This window comes from Sebastes umbrosus, chromosome 8 (genome assembly GCF_015220745.1).
Source record: "Sebastes umbrosus isolate fSebUmb1 chromosome 8, fSebUmb1.pri, whole genome shotgun sequence".
NCBI classification, from domain to species: Eukaryota; Metazoa; Chordata; class Actinopteri; order Perciformes; family Sebastidae; genus Sebastes; species Sebastes umbrosus.
Genome location: NC_051276.1, coordinates 15,126,375 through 15,151,808, shown reverse-complemented (window position 1 = coordinate 15,151,808; position 25,434 = coordinate 15,126,375). Strand labels below are relative to the sequence as shown.

The 25,434-nt window shown below is 38.0% G+C and overlaps 2 protein-coding genes across 2 annotated transcripts; one reads left to right on the top strand and one right to left on the bottom strand.

Annotated features, from left to right (window-relative positions):
- Positions 1-769: 769 nt before the first annotated feature.
- mob1a (MOB kinase activator 1A) lies at positions 770-11,362 on the bottom strand. Its single transcript, XM_037777765.1, has 6 exons — positions 11,162-11,362; positions 9,144-9,310; positions 7,956-8,049; positions 6,044-6,177; positions 4,302-4,465; positions 770-2,931 (listed from the first exon to the last, which is right to left on the bottom strand). Exons 1-6 carry the CDS (start codon positions 11,173-11,175, stop codon positions 2,854-2,856), a joined length of 651 nt encoding a protein of 216 aa, XP_037633693.1. The 5' UTR covers positions 11,176-11,362; the 3' UTR covers positions 770-2,853.
- Positions 11,363-18,556: 7,194 nt separating this feature from the next.
- mthfd2 (methylenetetrahydrofolate dehydrogenase (NADP+ dependent) 2, methenyltetrahydrofolate cyclohydrolase) lies at positions 18,557-23,394 on the top strand. Its single transcript, XM_037777755.1, has 8 exons — positions 18,557-18,761; positions 20,883-21,067; positions 21,184-21,306; positions 21,541-21,693; positions 22,096-22,203; positions 22,284-22,376; positions 22,472-22,597; positions 22,692-23,394. Exons 1-8 carry the CDS (start codon positions 18,682-18,684, stop codon positions 22,838-22,840), a joined length of 1,017 nt encoding a protein of 338 aa, XP_037633683.1. The 5' UTR covers positions 18,557-18,681; the 3' UTR covers positions 22,841-23,394.
- Positions 23,395-25,434: the final 2,040 nt, after the last annotated feature.

Sequence of the window (25,434 nt, the reverse complement as noted above, 5' to 3'; positions counted from 1 at the left end):
TAAGTTGAAACTCAGGGCAAAAAACCCTCCTTCGCTCTGCAGGCTGGATTCTGATTGGTTGAGTGAACACGGTGCGCCTGTAAAAACGTCTCGGGTGACACCCTGCTCTTTGACCCTGCTTTTCATTTATTTAATTTATTACGATGGACTGGATAATGACAACACATTTTCTTCTAAAATTGTGATAAAAAGGTGTCAAGAATATATATACCTTTTCTAGGGTAACCGTTTCAGCAAGCAAGTACTCCAACTCCCCCTAGTGTTTAACTTCCGGTCTATACCGGAAGTGGGGATGTGTCCGTTGTGTAGTTTCACATTTCTTTTTTTCTAATATAAATTGTGAATTAATATGTGCATTATATGCTGAATGAACATGGGTGCGGATGATGCAAACCTTAGAAATCGCTAATTTAATAAATAATAAATAATAATAATATATATAATAAATATAAATAATAATAATAATATATACAATAAATATAATTAATATATTAATAATATTAATAAATAATTTATAAATAATAATTAAAATACAACTTTTCACTATGTACAGTATATACTACATACATAACTGATAATGTGATTTAGAGTAATTCGCTTGTTACACAATAACAAACCCGCGTAATAGATTAACTGGATTGTGTGCATAAGTGTAACAAACCAAATCCCTACTGCACTTTGCTTTGGATAGATATTGTATTAGCACGTTTTGAACAGCTACTCAACAACTTCTGTTATATGATATCATAAATTAAAATCAGCACAAAAATGTACTTTCAGTGTTTATTGAGTTTTCAATCTACCAATACTGTCATATCAGACATTTTCATTTTTGTAAGGCACAGTTTTGTTCAGATAAAACACTGATCATATTTACAGCAAATGTTCGGACGCAGTACATACATCCTCGCACCTCCTCCCATTCAAAATGCCCCCCCCCCCCAATGATTGGACCATTATCGTAAATATATAAAACTTTTAATTCATTTCAAAGCCCTTGTTCCTTATTTGAAAAAGTTAAGTCAAATACTTATTTTACAATGTAAAATGAAATGTAACTCCATGCCAAAAGCTTAAAAACAAAATTGTGAGAAAAAGCAATACATTTCAAAAATATGTGGTGAAAGAGGACTAGTTATATATTCAAATAAAGTCTTTGAAATAACCCGGTCTTGTAAAATACATTGATATGCCTATAGATGATTCACTTAATGGGTGCTAGCTTGATTTTTTTTTTCTCCAAGCAGCTTGAGGGCCTAAGAGTGGATAAATTGCAGTTAAAGTGTAAAAACATGTTTTTTTCACATTGTTGAAAGGTTTTCAACATCTTAAAAAGTAGTACATTATAAAATGAACACGCTGCTGCACCCTATCACATTGGTTGGTTCCTGGTGATGCATTAAGTTAACTAACAGTTCTTAATTGGTTACATGATTGTCTGATATGAATTTAGGTCCAACATGAAGAAAGTTATGGACCAATTCCTTTAGTCTGCCGAATAAAACATTCATCGGGAATACTATCTGCATTAGTTTGTGAAAGGATGGCAGTACAAACAGCCCTGCTGTTGTAGCCAGAGTTAAGCACAGGAAATGACCATGATACCTGCACCAAGGTTAATAAAGGTATCTGTGGAAATACTACAAATACCTCAGGTCACTCATACTTATTGCGCACAGGTTCAATAGTTATTGCTCTATTTTATAATCCAGCGGGGGAATTATTTAATAAAAAAATAAAAAAAAAGTACCAGCATTGAAAGATGAAATATGCATTTCCACAATTAAATCGGCACCACAAAAAAATGAACCAAAATGACAATAAAAACAAAAGAATTCACATTAGACTATTATTGCTGACGACAGGATGATTTCTACAATACAACTCCTTTATGGGGTCATGATTACAAAAGCTTTAAGTGGCTATTACTAATAACTATCAAGCAGTTTAAAAGTATCCCTGTAAGCACAATATCTTGAATTATACTATTTTAATTAAGAAAATAGCCGAAAAAATGTGCAAAACACAAAATTGCATTACCAAATTGAAATAGCTATAATTTAGTCGAAGGTGGTGTTTTTCGTGGGGCAAGAACAAAGGCATCTCACATCGTCTATCACTGCATCCCTTCACAATAAAACTGTGTCAAAGAGCGTGTCAATAGGAATCATGTTGGCATACGGGGAATATCAGATACACAACTAGCTTGTGACAGAGAGATATAAACTATATACTGGTGTATTTTTGTGGCGGTCTTCATGTTAGACTGATAATACCTTCCACGCACTTGTATTGTCACGTGTGTCCACCCAAGACCGGTTTCATGTCACTACTTTTCGTGCCATCTTTACTCTCCACTGTACACTAAAAAACATCTTAAAAAAGATTGGGATATTTGGTCAGTTACAGTAATTCCAATAGCTAAAAGATAACACCTATAACCTATCAATAACTAAAAAAGTGTTTAGACAATCAAAACACTGTACACCAACTTCTGAAGGAAAAAAAAGCTGGTTTTCACTTTAACTTCCAAAATGTCCTTGGTCCAATACAAAATTCAGTAGGTTGCTTTTACAGAGTCGTTAACAACAGTCCTGTGAAAAAATATTCTTACTACACTACACTATTTTATATGATCTAGAGTGGCAAAATGGAAGAAAGGGCTCAAAGACAGCATAAAAGATGACAGAAGGAATAAAAGGAAAGGTACAGTACAAACATTTGTGAAATGAAAAGAAGAAGGCACAGATTGTATGAGTTGAGACTAGAAGTCGTAGAGGTAGCAGAGGTCACGGAGAAAGGACAAAGGAGGAAAAGAAACTGTTAAAAAAGAGGAGAGGTGTGATGAAATGTCTATCTGTCCTTGGATCCAAGCTTCTCGATCAAGTCCTGCAGGGGAGCAAGCTCTCGCCTGTCGATGAGGTTGAACTCCTACAAGAAATAAACATTTAGAGTCAGATTGGTTCAAATGAAAACAGTTTTTATGACACGTTTTCGCTGCCCATAAACAATCTGACTAGAGTTGTGGTCCTGTATAAAAATAGGACAGAATTTGTAGTAGCATTGACATGTTTAGAGGCCCAATGCAATGCTTAACACTCAGTGGAGTTAACTTACAATGTGTTAGTGTGACTAGGCAGGGCACATTTTGGATAAAATCATTTATCACACATAGGGCTGTCCCGAATACCAACTTCTTGGGCTTCGAAGCTTCGGTGAGAAATATTCAAAGCTATTCGACGCTTCGCGGCGCAGCAGGCTGACATGTTCTTCTGTCTGTCTGTTTCCATCTCCCCCGTTTTAGTGCCCGGGACAGTGCTGCTGCCACATTACTGACACACACACCTCTACACACAACAAACACTGATATCCATTTGGGAATAACTAATAATAATTAATGTTGAATATAAATAATGAATAATGTTGTGGGATTATTCCTTATTTCAAGGGCTATTTGGGGATTTATACATTATTATTATTACATACTTATAGATTAAAAGAAAAACTGAAACATTCAAATAATGATTTGGAGGTCGATAACTATGGCAATGGACGAAGCTTCGAAGCATTCGGGTCAGCCCTAATCACACCACACATGCAAAAGTCTTCCTGTCATATCAAATTTTCTTAAGCCCCTTTCAGACAAATAATCTGGGAAATTGCTGAGTTAATCTGTTTGTTCAAGTAATGGCTTCTTGGCTCTCATGCATAAGTCTCTTTTGTGGAAAAGATCCATGCTGACTCTGTTCAGACATGACTGGACTGTTGCAGTTACCATGCTTGCATAATAATTGAGATTTGGCAAAAACCAGACGAGGCGTCGTTATGTACAATGTATGAAACAAGAGATTATTTACTGCCACATCCCGTTAAGATGTCTTGTTATCTTGTTCTTAGCACAGAGGGAGAGCAGTTCTTTCATTTCAGTGTAGGATCAATGTCGAGCAATTATAACAAAAGTAGTGTAGCTTGCAATGGGTCTCTCCTCAGTCAAGTCTGCTGCTTCATACTGCACAATGAGCTGCTCAAGGAGCATTTAAGGCTTCATTCCTAATCCTAGTTCGACTGGTTGGCACACTGTATGCACGTCACACATAAAATTGTCGTTATCCTGTTAATGCTTTTACAGCTTGCCAGAAAAACTTCTGTGGAAAAATGATTCGGGACTCGTTTTCAAACATGTAACAACATGTAAAATCGGCAGAGCATATAGTAAATGGATTGCAGTGCATGTCTGAATGGGGCTTTAGATACACAGCAGTGATTAAATCCTACTGTACACTGTAGCGGGATAATCTCACCTGAACAAAGAAAATGAAGTGCTTGAAGGAGGTGTTGAGGTGAGCCTCCTCCTGCAGCTGCATCACAGAGTCAAAATGTTGGTGGTAGATGTGAGCGTAAACCCTGAACAGACGCTTCAGGATGGTTTTGGCCACAGACATGAAGTTCTTGGGGAAAGGAACTCCTGTGGGAGAGAAGGTGGTGGAAAATGCTGATGTCAAGAGAAGAGCATGTGCTGTTTCTAATCAAAATTCAAGCACGAGTATTATGGACAGTAGCAGAGAAATCTCTCCAGCGACACAAAGTAACAAATCAAAAATGTACACGGCCTGCAGAGGGGAGATACGGCACAGTCAGACGGTATTAGATAAGGACAGTGACACTTTTTTGTTGCGTTTCCTCTGTACTCCAGCACATTGGGTTTGAAATGAAACATTGATTATGAGATTTGCGCACAAACGTTCAGTTTTAATATGTTACATTCACACACAGTCCATTTTATTTCATTGTATTCTTTTTATACACTGTCCTTCAAATCTAGTGGACCAAATGAAACTCGACAAGTTAACATGAACTTTCTAAAAGTCATCAAATTTAGCATATTTTCTCTGTCTGAAGTCTACAACACAGACTACAGTCATCTTCACTTCTTGTTTGTTTGTTCTCTGCTTCAGTCTGCTCTTCAGCATGTGAGACACATGATCAGTCGAACTGAAGTCAGGTGAGGTCAGGCTCAGACAGTCAATGACATACAATGGACTATGTTTAAAAAGGGCTATGAGACCTACACTGTTGGGGATGTGAACCCCTTCAAATATCAGCTCATTAATCTCATAATCATTGTTTCATTCCAGATCCAATAAGCCAAAGAAAAGCCAAAATAATAATAAATAAAAAAACTATTACTGTCCTAATACCCTCCGGCTGCTCTGTAAGTACACAGGCCAAAACATGCAGCGAAAGGTTTGTTGTCTGGTCTTTTTTTCTCAAAGAGCCAAACACAGATTCTACACAAATACTTGAGAAAAATGAACCGTGTATGTTCACCAAAGATGAACATACAATATCTATCAAAAGATAAACTTATGAGAGTCTAGACTGTTGGACAGAAAAAAAAACAGCATAAGGAAATGTAAAGTTAATTCCCAAAAGGCAAAAGTAAAGTGAAAGAAAAGAGAACTGTCAGTGTCAACTTTGCCTGTGAATATCAAAATCAAAGGTCTTATTGATTACATTTTTATGTAGATGAATACAAAAAAAGAAAGATAATACATCCACAGAGCTTTCAGAAACATGCCGAAAAAAAATATTAGGATTGTAAATTAATCATTTTAAAAATGTTGGCGGGTCCAAAATAAATGTTTTGTTTATCTATGTGGAAGATATCTAATGGTTGGTTACCACTTCTAACAAGGCTTGTGAGCCAATAGTAACATTGGTATCGGTGGACTTGTTGTGAAGTAAAAGCAATGGAACGGGGAGGGAGAATGCAACATCTAGCGGCTGAATGTTATCAGTGTTATTAATAGCATCTTTAAAAAAAAAAAGGATGTATGCAGTTGCTCAGTGTGCGTGAGATCAATGTGACCACAGCCTGTTTGGTGTTGGTTTTATTCTACTGACAAAAAGCTGCTGGGTGATTCAGAGATGCGTAATACACTTTTACAAAAGGTGAAACTGCAACCAAAATCATCACGAAAAGCTTAAAGTGAATGTTTTCAAACTGCTGAAAATGAAAATTCTTTATCAAATCAAAACTCACCAATCTTGGAGGGGAAAAGAGTCTCATCATCCAGCTGATCCTGCACCCAGGTCATCAGGTAGTCAATGTACTTGGGCGCAGAGCATTTGATGGGCTTCTTAATATTGGTGCCATCAGCCCAGTGATACTCATATCTACAGAGACACAACAAAGTAAATTGCATTATTGACTTGCATATGAGACGTGAAAGCTCTACGTGCACTCATTCTGCATTTTGGTCAGGACGCAACAACATAATTTGGGAGTAGATAAACTAAAAAAAAGAGCAGGAGGGGGAAATGCAAAAGTATCTACAATCATATTTTTGATGGCAGCGATGTCAACAGGAAGTGAACCGCGGCCTCTTCCTCCTGATTACAGACTGAACGCAGACAGTCTTGGCAGGAGACGGATAGAGGAAGTGCCAAATCTAGATTTTAACTAAACAGCCTCCTCGGGGGCCACATGCAAAGTTTAATTCCTGTTTTCCCTCATGTGACATTCAGATGATGCATTTCAATTTCATTCAGTCTCAGCCATTCAAGATCTGAATCCATGGTTGGGTTCTTTTATACACACGACAGATCATTTCCAAATTCTGGACAAAACAATGTTTCACCAATTAAACTATATTGTGAAGGGGATTTTGATGTGGCGTCATAAAAAAATTCTTATACAAGAGTCCAGTTCACACAGGGCTTCAATTGAGTTGGTATATTTTGGTTCAATCTAAGATTTATTTGGACTTTCTTTCACCACTTAGTAGCATATTACATCTGGGAGTATAATCACCTTCATTCACTCTAAACTCTTCAATAAACTCTTCCCTGAGGTAAATCATGACCAGAACACTAAAACAGGTAAAGAGTATCTCTCATTGCCCATAAACACAGTAACATGCATCCCTACTTATCGTTAAATCCCGGTTCTCCTCTGTTGTAAAGTAATGCTTACCTGCCGTTAGCAGTGTGGTAATGTGCCATAACATGTTTTACAAAATCATATTACTGTGGGTGTGTTATGACGCCTTGTATCACTGTGCTGTAGAGCCACATATCTGTCATTATTAATTCCCATTATTATTCATGTTTTGTAATGTTCTTCAAAGCTTTGTGTGACACATCTGGTGTCTCGGCCAACTCATGTTAAGTTCCACATTTCCTAAAATTGCGTAAACGCATACGTCAGCCTAAATGTTTCCCTTGTTTAAATGGAATTTCATAAATTGACAAACGACATTTAGCCTATTTTCAGCTGTTGGTGTACTGCAGTTTCAGCTAAAATTATATGTTACATTAAATTACATACTTATCTTTGGGGTCACTGTCTTACTAAAATAAATACACATGAAAAGTATTCTCCCTACCGTCAATTTCATCCTCTACCTTTACCTTATGACTAAAAAGTAACTTTCCTATGTCTTCATATTTAGTATTTGGGCCTTACTGTTAGGTAGAACACTCTTTTTACACTATTCAAACAGGAACATCTTGCCAACTCACTTCAACTTCATTTCATTATTCTTCTTACAGAAAGAGCAGAGAAGAGAGCTGCGGTGAAGGAGCCCTACGCAGATGGACCGTGTGGGACAAACCAGTACACCCACAAGGTTTACCACATTAGCGTGCACATTCCCAGCTGGTTCCGCTCCATCTCGCCCAAAGCAGCACTGAGATAACTCAGTAGGGATTGAAGAGGAGTCCTGGAGCGTCTACCCTTACACCTGTGTGTCTCAATAAGCCAATACAGTGTGACAGCGATCCAGCATGCATAATACCAGGACCCAAAAAACAAAGCCGCTAAATGGAATTCAGCCATTGTTATTATTTACACCTGTGGCTTTCCTATTGGGACATGTCAAAACGTCAGCCCATTAGAAGCCCTGTACTCAAAGAGAAGCTGCATGCGTAAAAAGGACACTCTTGGCCGTTACCTTGGTCCAGCAGACATTACAGAGCAGCTGGTCTCCGTGCAGAACTCGGTGATGGTGCCGTACAGCATGTTGATCTGGTTGAAGAAATCCACCGCTGAAAGAAAGGGTTAATTATATTTTTGTTCTCTAGGAATGTTCATGCTCGTAACAATAATGAACTCACTTCTCGAAACATACAGTGGTTTTATCAGGTCTTTTTATACAATGTAAACCGTTTATGACCTGAATTTTTAGAATACATTATCTTCAGCCACAACGAATCGAGCCATTTTTCTCTCAATCTGGGATATATATATATAAAACACAGGCGAAACAAAAAGCCAAACAAATTGTGTCTGATATCGTTCATCCTCTTTTTAAATAATTAATAAAACTTCTCTCCGGAAAACACTTTATTGTATTTTACTATGATTTACTGCATGTTGTGTTATTTATTGTATGTATTGTGATGTACTATGATGTGTTTTTACCAACCTGTGAAGCCCAAGGCAAATTTCCACAATTGTGGACAATAAAGATTATTATTATTACAATTTCTGTAAATATGTATGGCCTCCTGTAGAATGAATGATGTGAATACAAGAAAATAGGATTAGATATAAATTATATGATTACTTATTTAGAAGGTTGTTTTACACCCAATTATTGTACGTGTATTAAATATTTCTCCTTTCCTTTTCCTCTACCTCAATGGAATATCTTTGAACGTAGGTGATGGATTTTCTGATATATGTGATGATGAATATGACAATGCTTATAAATAACATGTTTGATATTTAGAAGTATGGCTTTTGTATTACTGTTTGGTGATACTTTATCAAATTGTGAATTGTTAGAGGATGTTTTTATCACGCTGGTGTTTTGGATGAACTACACATGCCATTAAATACATAGAGCTTGTTTTTCTATTGGTGTGCTTTATTGTTTAGTTTATTTATTTATTTATTTATTGCCCTTTATTTTCTGTTTCAGAGAATTCTGCTGTTACTACCACTGCTGGCTTTGCTAACAATCTCAATTCGGTGACCAATAATTTACCAATTTGGTGGTGTGTTTACTTGACCTCACGTCTCGTTTTATCCCTTGGTGATTTTTAACCTCTGTACGAGGACCATTTATGTTTAGAAATGGTAATTGTGGACTGAGTGATGCTTTCTGTAAATAGGTTTATTGCATTCATCAACTCACTGTTGACAGCAATCCACTCATTGAGATCCTCTCCCTCGGGCAGCATGACAGCCTGCCTCAAGTTCCCACTGCCCAGTGTTGCCTCGGCATGTTTCAGCAGCTCATACTGGTGGGAGCCTTCTGGGATGTTCTTCTTCGGCTTGAAGGTCTTGGATGAGCGATTGCCACTGCAAATAAACAAAAGGTGGAGCTGAGCAACTGTACAGTGACAGATTTTTAAAAGGCTGGTGTAGGAGTAGATGCTCCTCTTGGGGCCTTCACATGTGAGGATCCTTCCTGTCTGGTTTGTGCAACCAGCAGCTGAAGGAAGGCATTGTGGTGAGCATCTATTAAATTAATACTGAAACGATACTCGTGATAATCGCTGCCACATTTGTCATACGTTTAAATCAGGGGTCAGCAACCTGCGGCTCCAGAGCCACATGCGGCTCTTTAGCCCCTCTCCAGTGGCTCCCTGTGGATTTTTTAAAAAATTAGTGGAAATGAATAACTGTTTTTTGTTTACATTTTCAATTTTATTTATCATTGTTGTAGGTCTATGGTACGACGGTACGACGGAGTATTAGGGCCACATTGAGGAAAAAAAATAAATCTGAGAGTTTGAGAATAAAGTCATAATATTATAAAGTAGTAATTTGACGTGTTATTTTCTTTTTTTCTTGTAAAGTTATGACTTTATTGTTGTAATATTACGACTTTATTCTCGTAATATTACGACTTTTTTCAAGTAGTTTTGACTTTTTTCTCGTAATATGACTTTTTTTCACGTAAAGTTATCACTTTATTATCGTAATATTACGACTTTTTCCACGTAAAGTTATGACCTTATTCTCGTAATATTACGACTTTTTTCACGTAAAGTTATGACTTTATTATCGTAATATTACGCCTTTTTCACATAAAGTTATGACTTTATTATTGTAATATTATGACTTTTTTCACGTAAAGTTATAACTTTAGTCTTGTAATATGACTTTTTTCACATAAAGTTATGACCTTATTCTCGTAATATTACGCCTTTTTTCACGTAAAATTATGACTTTATTCTCGTAATATTACGACTTTTTTTCACGTAAAGTTCTGACTTTATTCTCTTAATATTACGCCTTTATTCACGTAAAGTTCTGACTTTATTCTCTTAATATTACGCCTTTATTCACATAAAGTTATGACTTTATTCTCTTATTATTACGCCTTTTTTCACGTAAACTTATGACTTTATTCATGTAATATTACGAAAAAGTAATGACTTTATTCTGTAAATCTCAGATGTTTTTTCCCTCAATGTGGCCCTAATACTCCATAGTACATTTGCTCTTTGGTCCTCACTGCATTAGACTTATATACTATATATTTAGACTATAAACTGTGTTGCCTTCATCACAATGATCAAATGTTTTGCAGCTCCAGACTGATTTATCTTTTTTTTATTTGCCTAAAGATGTCTCTTTTGACAGTAAAGGTTGCTGATCCCTGGTTTAACGTTTGTCAACCTGTGGCTCAGTGTGACTTAGTATGACTGTACAATCTGTGTCATGCAAATCAAGTTATGATTAAACACTTTAGTGAAACAACAGACAGGAAATGTGACAGCGTGACTGTAAACAACAGGACAGTTAATCTCATTTAGCAACTTCCCAACGAGGTCAAACCGGCAGAGGTGTGTCTGATGACTAATACCATGTCTGGTCTCATCTGAATTAAAGTGAAAAGTGATATCTAACAGAGCATCATCTGTATCATCCTGCTGGCCTAGCTGGAACATAACTAGTTAACAAAGTTGCTGCTGGTTTGTGGTGTGAAGCTATAAATAAACACAGCTCACATATAAAGCTACGACGACGAATGATAAAGCCCACATAAGAAAAGGCTGTCTGAGTTTAAAGCTATAGTATCTCAGTGCAGTTATCGGACGTCTTACTTTGAGGCTAGTTCACTTCCCTCAGTGTAACTTCGTAGCTAGCATTAACCGCAAACCACGTCTGTAACTTCAGCTGCTGCTGACGAACTTTACTTACAACAGGAAGCTCATCTTGAAGAAGCAGTCGTCGTCGGAGAGCCTCGATTACAACCCTTGACTCTGGTTTGATAAACAGCTATTAGTTTTATAATCAAACACAAGGAACCAGATGTCAGCCTGCTAACAGTAACGGTGCTAACATGAACTGCTGCACCCACAGAGCCTCTTCCTCTATCGGCTCTCTGCAGCAGCAGCAGTCCGGCCGGCTGGCAGTCTGTCGCCCCCTGCAGGCTGCACCGAGCTACTACAGCTCTCTACTCATAATAGACTTACACCTATAGCTACTACAGCTCTCTACTCATAATAGACTTACACCTATAACTACTACAGCTCTCTACTCATAATAGACTTACACCTATAGCTACTACAGCTCTCTACTCATAATAGACTTACACCTATAACTACTACAGCTCTCTACTCATAATAGACTTACACCCAGCTACTACAGCTCTCTACTCATAATAGACTTACACCTATAGCTACTACAGCTCTCTACTCATAATAGACTTACACCTATAACTACTACAGCTCTCTACTCATAATAGACTTACACCTATAGCTACTACAGCTCTCTACTCATAATAGACTTACACCCAGCTACTACAGCTCTCTACTCATAATAGACTTACACCCAGCTACTACAGCTCTCTACATAATAGACTTACACCCAGCTACTACAGCTCTCTACTCATAATAGACTTACACCCAGCTACTACAGCTCTCTACTCATAATAGACTTACACCCAGCTACTACAGCTCTCTACATAATAGACTTACACCCAGCTACTACAGCTCTCTACTCATAATAGACTTACACCCAGCTACTACAGCTCTCTACTCATAATAGACTTACACCTATAGCTACTACAGCTCTCTACTCATAATAGACTTACACCTATAGCTACTACAGCTCTCTACTCATAATAGACTTACACCTATAGCTACTACAGCTCTCCACATAATAGACTTACACCTAGCTACTACAGCTCTCTACATAATAGACTTACACCTATAGCTACTACAGCTCTCTACTCATAACAGACTTACACCTATAGCTATTACAGCTCTCTACATAATAGACTTACACCTATAGCTACTACAGCTCTCTACTCATAATAGACTTACACCTATAGCTACTACAGCTCTCCACATAATAGACTTACACCCAGCTACTACAGCTCTCTACATAATAGACTTACACCTAGCTACTACAGCTCTCTACATAATAGACTTACACCTATAGCTACTACAGCTCTCTACTCATAACAGACTTACACCTATAGCTATTACAGCTCTCTACATAATAGACTTACACCTATAGCTACTACAGCTCTCTACTCATAATAGACTTACACCTATAGCTATTACAGCTCTCTACATAATAGACTTACACCCAGCTACTACAGCTCTCTACTCATAATAGACTTACACCCAGCTACTACAGCTCTCTACTCATAATAGACTTACACCTAGCTACTACAGCTCTCTCCACACATATAGACTTACACCTATAGCTACTACAGCTCTCTCCATATATAGCAGGGGTGCCCAAACTTTTCCCTTGAAGGGCCAAAACTGGAACTCAATGGAGGGCCACTGGCCAAAACTAAACACCTATTGTATTGTATTATTAAGATGCAAAATGGTACTGGGATCCCAAGTTCCCTTTATTGAATACATTTTACATAGTTAGCCCCTTAAAACCCACCTGCTGACTACAATTGGGCTCATTTATGCAATTTATGCGTTTCCAAGACTGTTTAGGGACCCCAGTATGTAGAAATATAAAAAATACACCATTTTTAGAATAGGCAAAAATAACACATGTATACTGCATTCAAAGAACTGCATGTTTTCCCCAAAACTGCATAGCATTATTATAAAGTGGGCATGTCTGTAAAGGGGAGACTCGTGGGTTCCCATAGAACCCATTTTCAGTCACTTATCTTGAGATCAGAGGTCAAGGGACACTTTGACAAATGGCCATGACAGTTTTTCCTCGCCAAAATTTAGCCCATCTTTAGAGTGTTAGCCTCCTTTCTGCGAGCTAATATGACATGATTGGTACTAATGGAGTCCTTAGGTGTTCTGGTTTCATATGATGCCACTATCTTCTAACCATAAACCCAAGCCGTGTACGGCCTCCAAAAGACAGTAAAGTCGGTTGGGTCTTTTATTAAAAAAAAAGAATTTGCTAACATCTGGCGGGCCAAATCAAACCTGATGGCGGGCCAACTTTGGCCTGCGGGCCCCACTTTGGACAGCCCTGATATATAGACTTATACAGTATAGGTCAGGGGTCAGGGGTCAGTGACCTTTACTATCAAAAGGGACAATTTAGGCAAAAAAGAAAAAAGAAAATCTGTCTGGAGCCGCCTTTTATTTATTTATTATTATTTATTTTTTTTCATTTTATTTTTCCTTTATTTGGTTTTACTCTGACAGTTACATAAACATACTTAATTACAGTATATACAAATATGAAGTGAACCAACTTTTCCACTTTTGACAATGAAATTATAGAACACACAAATAGAACATGGAGGTGCTTTTCATGTAAAATAAGATCAAATAAATAATAATAAAAAAAATTACATTTAGAAAAAAAGAAAGATTAAACAAAAGAAGGGCGTTTTGGGGAAATATACTTTTTCCACTCCTTCCAAATGTCTTCAAATTTTGTTTCCTAAAGCCTCATTGAAAACATAATTCTTTCCATTATAAATATTTCATAAATAATATCATACCAGTTCTCTAGTGATGGGGTATCTGGTTTAAGCCATTTCTTAGTTATTGCTTTTCTAGCAGCTACACTCAATATTCAAAATAAGTATTTTGTTTTAATATTTGTAGATGTTGAAAGAGGAAGACCAAACAGGAGTCCGTCCCACTTAAAGACTATGTTTGTACCAAATATGGTAACTAATTCTGTGTAAATCTTACACCAAAAAAGAATTTACTTTAGGACAGGCCCAAAACAGGTGATAGTGGTTAGCTACCTGGGAGCCACAGTTCCTCCAGCAGCTGGATGAGCCTGAATGATGAGACTTCTGAACAGGTGTAATAAAAAATCTACTAACAGTCTTCCAGCCAAACGCTCTCCACAAGGTTGAACTCGATATCTTCCAATTAAATTCACAATATTGTAACCAAACTTCTTCTGGAATGCAGCTATTAGTTTCACGTTCCCATTTTTGTTTCATGTAGGTAGTGCTTGCTATTAGTCTCAAATAGTCTTTTCAATGTCTGAAAATCAGTCAATGTCCCCTGGTTGAAAAAGGTGGCGCCGCCTTTTAAACCGTCTTTTCTTATGTAGGCTTTATCATTCGTCTTGGTAGCATTATATGTGAGCTGTGTTTATTTATAGTTCCCAGCTACTCACCAAAGGTAACTTTGTTTAACTAGTTAGGTTCCAGCTAGGCCAGCAGGATGATACAGCTGATGCTTGGTTAGCCAACTTAGCTGATTATATCACTTTTCCCTTCAATTCAGATAAGACGAGACATGTTGATATTAGTCAACAGACCTCGTTGGGAGGTTGCTAAACGATCAATGTGATTAACCTCCTGTTGTTTACAGTCACGCTGTCACATTTCCTGTCTGTTGTTGCACTAAAGTGTTTCATCACCATAACTTCATCTGCATGACACAGATTGTACAGTCATACTCAGTAACACTGAAGACGAGCCAGAACAAGTTGACAAACGTTTAAACCAGGGGTCAGCAACCTTTACTGTCAAAAGAGCCATTTTAGGCAAATAAAAAAAGAAAAATCTGTTTCGGACCCGCAAAACATTTGATCATTGTGATGAAGGTAACACAGTTTATAGTCTAAGTATATAGTATATAAGTCTAATGCAGTGAGGGCCCAAGTGCAAATGTACGATGAAGTATTAGGGCCACATTGAGGGAAAAAACATCTGAGATTTACAGAATAAAGTCATTACTTTTTGAGAAAAAAGTCGTAATATTACGAGAATAAAGTCATAACTTTACAAGAAAAAAAGTCATAATATTACAAGAATAAAGTCATAACTTTAAGAGAAAAAAAGGCATAATATTACGAGAATAAAATTAAAACTTTAGGAGAAAAAAAGTCGTAATATTACGAGAATAAAGTCAGAAGTTTACGAGAAAAAAAGAAAATAACACGTAAAATTAGTACTTTATAATATTATGACTTTATTTTCATAATACTACGACTTTTTTCTCATAAACTTATGACTTTATTATCATATTACGATTTTTTTTCCTCGTAAACTTATGACTTTACTCTCATAATATTACAACATTTTTCTCGCAAAGTTATGACTTTATTCTCGAAATCTCACATATATTTTTTTTCCTTAATGTGGCCCTTATACTACGACGTACCGTCGCACCATCGCGCGGTCGCACCGTCGCACCGTCGTACCGTCCCATAGACCTACAACAATGATAAATAAAAATGAAAATGTAAACAAAAAAACAGTTATTCATTTCCATTTATAAAAATCCACAGGGAGCCACTGGAGAGGGGCTAAAGAGCCGCTGGTTGCTGGTATATAGCCTCTGGTATATCTAAACTTCTAACTTTCTGTCTACTAATATACTTAAATTACTCTTTAGAATTTAGCGTAGTGGTTTAATTAATCTAATATAGGAAAATTCAGATACAGAAGCCCACATTTTTTCATAATGAAACCACATTTTTTTCTAATGCCCAACTTTTGTAACCCAACAATTTTTCTTAAAATGTGTTAATTTTTGCAACAAAACTAAGAATGTTTTCTATGCAAGTTTATTTAAAAAAAAAATACTTTTATAGCAAACTGCTCATGAATTATAATTCAACAAAATGTCAGTATATATTTGCATTTTTTTTCACACACAGCAACACTCCCACACATAAATACAAATACATACATGCAAAAATTGCTGAGAAAAAAAACAAAAAAACAAATACAACAGAGAAAAGCAACAAAAAAAATGTGTATATTGTATATATCGGTTATGCTTATTTGTTGGCTCAAGATCACCCTCTGTCCATTTATAAATCATTCTGTCAAACTGAGTGTAAGTAATTTATGTAACTTTATGTAAGTGTATCTGAGGTCTATTCATAGACTGGCAGCCACCTGATACATTCATAGACAGATAAATAGCACTGGTGGGTTGGTTGGATTGCCAATTGGGCAAAGTGGGTTGGGGCTCCAGTCTTCAGGGGCTCCAAAAAAACAGGTTCAATGTGCCAATTAATTTTTGATTATTTGATAACTCATATTTGTTATGAAATGTAATATAGGTTGTGCACCTAGGCCTACTTTTAAAACCATAATTAGTTATACTGTGATATACTCACATATTGCATATTCCTCAATAAAGGTAAGTTTAATGAAATTACCAGAAACTGAATGACAAATATTGAACCTGTGGATGTGTTTAATCTGGTGTGTGCACTGAACATGATAAGACATGTCCAGCATACACACAATGAGGGGTGGAGGCCCAACAGACAGTTTGTGCCCTGGGGCCCCTCAACAGGTTATTCTGTTCGTGGTGGAAAGTTAACACATAAGTATATTTACTCAAGTGCTCCATTTAATTACAGTTCTGAGGTATGTGTACTTTACTTGAGTATTTCATTTATATAGTATTACTTAATACTACTACATCTCAGAGGGAATTACTGTACTTTTTACTCCATTATATTTATTGAACAGACTGTTGCTATAGTTATTTTGTAAACATGTTTTTAAAAAACATATGGTGAGCATATAAAATCCAAAGTATTGTTATAAAGTAAATTAAATTTCTCAACAGTAGCCTATTTATAAAGTAGTTTACCTCTTCCAGCTAAATGTTGCTTCTACATTCATGTATAATTAATAATAATCCAATAATATATAATAATAATATAACTCTGACAGAGGCCATTCTGCCTAAATAATGAGCACTTTTACGTTTGATACTTCAAGTATATTTCGCTGACAATATTTCAGTAGATTAATTTTACTTCGATTTTTAATATAAGACTTAATGGAGTATTTCTACACCATGTTATGTACATTTATGTAGATTTACTCAAGTACTGTACTTAAGTACATTTCTGAGGCTATTTCAATTTAAAGGTACAGTGTGTAGGATTTGGCAGCAACTAGTGGTGTGGTTGCAGATTGCAACCAACTGAACACCCCTCTGCTCACTCCTCCCTTTCTGCAAGCCGCTGAGTGCAAAACCGTGGTAACGCCGATAACCTCACGCAGAGGCCATCCTTACCATAATAACACTACTTTAGGAGCAACGGAATTCAGACGAAGACTGGCGGTACCACGGTTTTGCAATTGGCAGCTCACGTTACCACAGTTTCACAAGCGTGTCGGAGACAGTGGCCTTCAGGTAACGCAAAAACGTGAAAGTCTCACTCTAGAACCGGTGTTTGGTTTGTCCGTTCTGGGCTACTGTAGAAACATGGCGGACTCCGTGAAGAGGACCCTCTCCCTATGTAGATATGAAGGGCTCATTCTAAGCTAACGAAAAACACAACAATTCTTAGTTTCAGGTAATTATATACTAATGAAAACATTAATATCATATTCCATTTCTGCTAATAGAGGGGTCTGCAACGTGCAGCTCCGGAGCCACATGCGGCTCTTCAGCTCCTCTCCAGTGGCTCCCTGAGGATTTTTAAAAATGGAAATGAATAACTGTTTTTTGATTACATTTTTATTTATCATTGTTGTAGGTCTATGGTACCACTGTACGACAGACTATTAGGGCCACATTGAGGAAAAAAAAAAAATTGATATATTACGATAATAAAGTCAAAGGTTTACAAGAAAAAAGTCGTAGTATTATGAAAATAAAGTCATAATATTATAAAGTAGTAATTTTCTGTGTTATTTTCTTTCTTTCTCATAAAGTTATAACCTTATTCTGGAAATCTCAGATGTTTTTTCCCTCAACGTGGCCCTAATACTCCGTAGTACATTTGCACTTTGGCCTTCACTGCATTAGACTTATATACTATATACTTAGACTATAAACTGTGTTGCCTTCATCACAATGCTCAAATGTTTTGCAGCTCCAGAAAGATTTTTTATTTTTTTTGTTGCCTAAAATTGCTCCTTTATCTTTTATCTGCATACAGATATTAAAGGTTGCTGACCCCTGTGCTAATAGATCCCCCAAAATGTTACACACTGTTCCTTTAATCTACCAAATAATTATCCTCCACTACATCCTCAGAGGGAAATAGTCTCCACTATATTCATTTGACAGGCAGATACATGTCAGACTGAGATGATACTTGGCTCCTGTCATTGGAAACTTACAGTATTATCTGAGCACTGAGAGGTGTGGCAGCAGATAGCAGTGACGCACGTGTCTACGTGCAGGAGGAAGGCTTTAAAGCCCGGTGCTCCTCCTCCTCCTCCTCCTCCACAGACCTCTCTCTGTCAGTACCGGCTGCTGGTTGCTGGATAGTGGTGTTTGTTACGCAACGTGCCGCGGTGTCTCTTCTCCTCTCAGCCGGTCACAATGGCAGCGATAAGGACTCTCAGGAAACTGTGCCAACACACCCAGCAGCAAGTCTGTAAACTGCACACCTCTGCCTCCAGGTGAGTGACACCAACATGCTCTCAGAATGTGATTTAATGTGCGTAAATGTGCGTAAATTTAAAAATGTTTGGCGCCTTCCTCTCCAACATGTTTATGTATCTTAAATATATATATTTATATGAATCCGCCAGTCTTCTGTAATGTTGTGCGTTCATTGATTAAATACCGTGTGTTTTATTATAGGGTGGTTTTGTTTTATTTTATTGTACTAAATGTCCGCAGTTTGGTCACATTGTGGTGCGCCTCTAGCGGTATGCCGGTAACAACGCAGCCGCCGACTGGCTGATGAAATCGGGCTTAGTGCTTGCAGCCGGGAGCTGGAAGAGCCAGCAGGTCTCAGCTGGAGGTCGAGGTGTTGGGCTGCACACATAGGAACACGCATCCACATCTGGATCCTGGATGACATGTACTCATTTAAAACAGCAGAGCTAATGGTATCATAAGAGAGGACATCATCATACAGTTGGCACATTAGTAAGTTCAAGTTTAGTTTATTGATCACATACACATTGACATGGCAGTGTTACTCTCTCAGCCCTGTATAACCCTGTATAATAGAAAATCTATCTATCTATCAATCAATCAATTGAATAACAATAATGAAGTCAAATATAATCATCATTATAAACATTATAAATATAGCAGCAACAATACATACACAATTATAAAATAAATATAAGAGAATATACACACACACATACATGTCGAAAAAAGTCATGAAAAAGTCATAGTATGTCTGTCACTCACACACACACACACACACACACACACACACACACACACACACACACACACACACACACGGAGTGCTTCACAGTAAATACATAGAATTAAAAACCTTGTAAGTGTGTGGTGCAATAAGCAGCATCTCGTGCAGGTATTTATGGGATAACGTGCTGAGTTCAGCATGACTGAGATAAATGTAATGATCTAATGTTGCACACACGCCTTAAAAACCCAAAACTCGTGTGTGCACATGATCTGCATTTCCAGAGGCACATTATTAAGACAATTTGAAACCTGTGACACGCTATGCATGACTTATTATTATTACCATATGGCACACCATAGATGTTTAAAGCATTAATACAATGTAATTGTGCATAAACTCAACAGGCTTTGCATTAAAATACACACAGCAACAAGTTACATGTACAGAATAATAAAATAAATAAAATAGAAAAAAAAGAAGAAAAACATACAAAGAGCAGCTCTCCTCTGCGGTTGGCCCCATGGGCTATTTAACATGGCTTTGTGTGGCCATACATTTGAAAAGAAGCGTTTTCTCCTCAGTAGACCGGCTTTGTGTTTAAATTCCCGTGAGGTTAAACAGCAGTTTGCTGCCCTGTAATCTGGACACATTTCCTCTGGGACCCGGTACGCTCACTGGCCCCACGGCTTCACCCCATTTCGCCCGAAGATGTGACACTTTTCAGTGAGGTTTAATTAGTTTTGGCAGAATAAAAGGCGGGTTACATCACTGTCGATGGCTCATTACTCCTCAGTTATCAGCTACTGCTTTCTGTCTGTCGTTATATAATGGAGAACCATCGTAGCGCTTTTGAATTCTTTTTGACAAAGCAGCAGAACAGTTCAACTCAGTTTGTTTACTCAAACAACGAAGGATGTCCCGTCAGTTTTAATCTTCAGGTGCATCTGATCGTATTTGGAGATTACCTGTTTAACAAGATGTTCTACTTTGACTTTCTCGCTGTAATTTGATATACGGTACTGTAACTCTACAGTACAAGTGCATGGAGTTCATGAAACACATAGCTCTGTCAGGTGGAGACGTGCTGGGTCTAATTTTAGAGGCTTGGATTGGTGCTTGCCCAGGCTGGATGGTTGAGATTGATTACAGGTTTCTGGTGTCAAAAGTTCGCTTCAATGGCAAGCAAGGAGACCGAGATCAGTACTGTAAAGATTATTCAGATATTAAAACTTGGGCTCTGTACACTTGTGTTGGGCGAGTGTAATAAAACGGGTTCAGTCCTAGATTGAGTGACATTTTTACACTTTCATTTCTGTGTCTGAATAACAGCATTAACACAGCTTGCTAAAAAAGAAAGTTATGGACTATTTGTCCTCTGACTCCAGTCTTTGTGTATTCCAACTCTCAGACAGGAGGCTGTGGTCATCTCAGGAAGGAAACTAGCACGGCAGATTCGAGAGGAGGCCCGGGGCGACGTGGAGAAATGGGTTTCAGCCGGCCACAGGAGACCCCACCTGAGTGTGGTTCTGGTGGGAGAAAACCCAGCCAGTCACTCCTACGTCCTGAATAAGACACGAGCTGCATCTGATGTCGGTAAGAACAAAACACCCACATTGAGGCCTCATACGTATGTGTAAACACAACTTTTCTACAACATAATAACAAAAAGAACAAATGCTTAGTTGTTTTCTCACTTCAACCTCCCACAGGGATCTCTAGTGAGACAATTCTCAAGCATTCAGACATCAGTGAGGAGGAGTTGTTGGACCTGATCTACAAACTCAACGCAGACCATCGTGTGGACGGCCTGTTGGTCCAGCTGCCTCTCCCAGGTACAGAGAAACTGGAGCAGAAAGAATAACAATGAGTAGAGAGAATCATGCAACTGTAGAGTGGTATGTGCGGGTCAGCTAAAATAAAAATCCCTGATATTACAGCTGCAGTATCCGTGTGTGAAAGTATCGGTCAGCATGTGTTGGCGGCACATACGTTAGAGCACACACTTTTACAAACTCACCTTTGAGATCTAGTCGTCCTGACTTTAACTTGTCTATGTTTTCTGACAGATCACATCGATGAGCGCGCCGTCTGTAACGCCGTTTCCCCCTCCAAGGATGTGGACGGCTTCCACGTAGTTAACGTGGGTCGCTTGTGCCTGGATCAGTCCACCATGCTCCCGGCCACTCCATGGGGAGTCATGGAAATGATTAAACGCACAGGTAACAACCGGAGTGGTCACTTACTTTGGGTCGTGTCTAGAAGGTAACCTACGAGTAGGGAAACTCTTGCAAGATGGTTAAGGTTAGTCATTGACGTTGAATAGTTAAGGTTAGGTATTGACGTTGAATAGCTAAGGTTAGGCATTGACGTTGAATAGTTGAGGTTAGGTATTGACGTTGAATAGTTAAGGTTAGGTATTGACCTCGAATAGTTGAGGTTAGGTATTGACCTTGAATAGTTAAGGTTAGGCTAAGTCGTCGGGCAGCGAGTCTTGTGAGATTTTGCAAGTTGTGCCAGATTTTGCAATTTGCAGGTTACCATCTAGACACGACCCTTACTTTATCTTAGGGCTGAAATGCAGCTGAACAAACTATCTAAACGAACTATCTGCATTCTTCCAGGTATTCCTACTATTGGGAAGAATGTCGTGGTTGCAGGACGCTCCAAGAATGTGGGCATGCCCATCGCCATGTTACTGCATACAGACGGCCGTCACGAGAGGCCCGGAGGTTGGTTACTGTGCATGTGTGTTTAAAGATAGAGGGTTTAAATTATACGGTATAAATACTAAAAGTTATTTCTGTTGCAGGCGACGCCACGGTCACCATTTCTCACCGTCACACGCCAAAGGAGCAACTTCGCCTACACACTAAAATCGCTGATATCATCGTGGCTGCTGCAGGTTTGTTTGCCTGCATCGTTTAAAGCTGATTTTTCTTCAGTGCATTGACTTTTTCTCTGTTGTCTAACTGTACTGTGTGTTTGCTGAACTATCAGGGATTCCAAACCTCATTACGGCAGACATGATCAAAGAGGGAGCGGCGGTGATTGACGTTGGAATAAACCGAGTGCAGGATCCAGTCACCGGAAAGAGCAGACTGGTTGGAGATGTGGATTTTGAAGGTAAGGCTACACAGCGAATGTAATCCTATTCCTGCGTGGACATGCTTGGTGTCTCAGGTGTCTGTAACGTCACACCTTTTCCGTCTATATCCAGGCGTGAGACAGAAGGCGGGCTTCATCACCCCCGTACCCGGAGGTGTAGGACCCATGACTGTGGCGATGCTCATGAAGAACACTATCAAGGCAGCTAAGAACGTCCTGCTGTTCCCTCCAGAGAGGATCCGCATGGCGGCTGCGTCCTAATGGGCCAAAGGAAATCTCAGCAAGAGCGACACATTCCACTCCCTCCAAACACCACCACCCCACTCCTTCCTTTTTTACTTGGGGCAACCCCGACCAGCTCCCCTTGCACACGGACTGGAAAGATGATAGCTTTAAGGCTCTCCTCCCGCTGACATCTTTAATATTCTCTAAGTTCAAGTTCAGCCACATTCAGACTGTTACAGTCACTCTTACAGCTGCGGCTTTTATGTAACAGGGTTTCCAGTATTTATCGTTTGCAATGTATTTCTTTGGGATTTTAAGGAATCTTGAGGTGATTTTATTTATTACTACATTGACATAATATTTAAACATGAATGGAGGCAGGTTACGGTATTAACTCTAAGCTGGTACGCAGTTAAAGATGAGCATTTGTCTGTTGTGCTTCTTTCAATTAGTTTAGCCTTATGTACCAAAAGTGATAAGGGCTAACTTCATCAGGAACATGTATGTTTATCAGAATAAAAGCTTTAAAGATTCACAATTGCCTTTGTAAAAACTTTGAAATAAATATTGTAAAAATATGTTCTCACGTTGATGCTCTCTGTGCAACACAGATTGTCTCTTCCTTTACATGGTAGAACATGATGTTGTGCTCTTACTGTTCCAGGTGTCAGATTCACATTAATGCCCTCATTCCAAATATAACTCACTTCTCAGGCACTATCATTAAAGGTAATTGCCTTTTAGTACCAGTATTGGATAACCACATATTCCCATCTTCACCTTTTGATACAACTTTCTGTATTCGCCATAATTGAGGCATCATAACCACCACAGATATCTACGAGTCAATGGTCTCTCAACTAGATTTGAACTTCCTTCATACCAGACGTTATATTCTACATTAATACCCTCTCTTTGATCAAATCATATCCTGATTCATAAACTGACTGTGCATTTAGGCCCCTATAAAAAAAAAAAAAAAAAGATTCCCCACAATTATATCACTCCACTCCTTTAACACACTGACCTGTTTTAAGTGACATGGAAGCAAAAGGACTGGGACATCAATACTCAATGATTTGTGTGTGTGACCCAAATATCTGACACACTTGGAACCTTTTTTGGGGGGAGGGGCAGACCTTCACTGTTCACACACAAAAGGTCAGATTCTCTCACAGACCTTTCTTTTATCTGTTATGATCCTTTGTGTGGGTTCACTGAGTTTTCTTTGGATATCTGCATGAGATATATTGGATGGGCCTGTCTAACATGCTGCACTTAGACCTTTTTCATTGTCTAATTGAAGCTATTAAAAGCAGAAGGAAGACTCAGGGGACATATTTATATCGTAGCCTACTTATTCTACATACTAAACAGCTAAATGGGCTGGTGAAGGGAGCATTGCTGTTCTTTTCACAAATAAGAAAAAAAGTAATTTCCTTGCAGGCTAAATTCAACGATTCAGATTAATGCAAAAACTTGATTTGAATGTAGTGTAAAATGTCAAAGATATTAAAATGTCATATGTAAAAACACAAAAAAAAAAACAATGGTAGATACACTTACTCAAGTACTGTACAAATGCAAATGTATATGAATATTTCACTACATTTCATTTGACAGCTGCACTTGTTTCTTTGCAGATTCAGATTTTTCAAACTAAACATGATCAGCTTTTAAAATATGATGCGTCTTTATAGATTAAGCCAGTGGTTTGAAATATTTTTGGCTTGTGATCCCTTTAAACAAAACAAAGCAACTTGTGATCCCACATTACAGGTTATGGCCTTAGTGTGGCTGTAACACGCCCACTACAATGCTTTGCAGCGCACCTGCAGATTCTATTTTTGGCAAACCAGTCACAACAAAGGGCAAAAGAGAAAAACAGGGAAAGTTAAAAAGCTTATATTATCAATTATAAATACTAAAAAAAAAACATTAAAATCAAGGGGAATCATTTGTCTCATAGCAGAACTAATTATCCTTGATTACTAAGAGAGGAAGGGAAAGCAGTCAGTGTCCTACTAAAGAGGAGAGGGGACGAGCAGTCCAAGGCCAAGGGTCAACTGAGCCACTCACTTGATGGTCGTCTTCTGAGCCATAGCGCAGACTAGGATGGCAACATACTTCAGCCTCAAGGAAACCCAACTCGACCTTCAGACCGTGAAACTTGGAGCTGACCCTGCACACAGAGAACACACAAGGAGAAAGAGTGAGAAATATCTGCTGCATGTGGCACCAGGGTGGAGGAACGCCTGCCTTCAATCAGCAATTAGCTCATAGCTTCCCTCTTACGTTGTACCATTTTAAGGATTTCTAATGGGCCTGGAGCTATCCAGTATTTCACAAGAAAGCTACATATAAAAAATAACAAATATATTTTTCATCATTATTCTTTTAATCATTTTATGACCCCTCAGATAAATCTTGGAAGCCCTTATTACTGGATTAAACTACACAGCATATAAAATGTATGTAAGTAATAATATAAAAAATAATGATAGTAATAATAATGATAATAATGATACAATACTCTGAAATAAGCCATTCTGCATAATGATTATGTTAACTTTTCTTACTGTGAGTACACCTTTCTGATAATACTTCTGTACTTTTGTTTCATTTTACAA

Coding starts and splice junctions, on each gene's coding strand:
- mthfd2 (XM_037777755.1), top strand. CDS start 18,682: ATGGCAGCGATAAGGACTCTCAGGAAACTGTGCCAACACACCCAGCAG. Junction 21,307..21,540: donor GGTCCAGCTGCCTCTCCCAG/GTACAGAGAAAC, acceptor GTTTTCTGACAG/ATCACATCGATGAGCGCGCC. Junction 22,204..22,283: donor CCGTCACGAGAGGCCCGGAG/GTTGGTTACTGT, acceptor TTTCTGTTGCAG/GCGACGCCACGGTCACCATT.
- mob1a (XM_037777765.1), bottom strand. Junction 8,050..9,143: donor TGAGTGGATTGCTGTCAACA/GTGAGTTGATGA, acceptor CCTTTCTTTCAG/CGGTGGATTTCTTCAACCAG. Junction 6,178..7,955: donor GTAATGTCTGCTGGACCAAG/GTAACGGCCAAG, acceptor GTGTCTCTGTAG/ATATGAGTATCACTGGGCTG.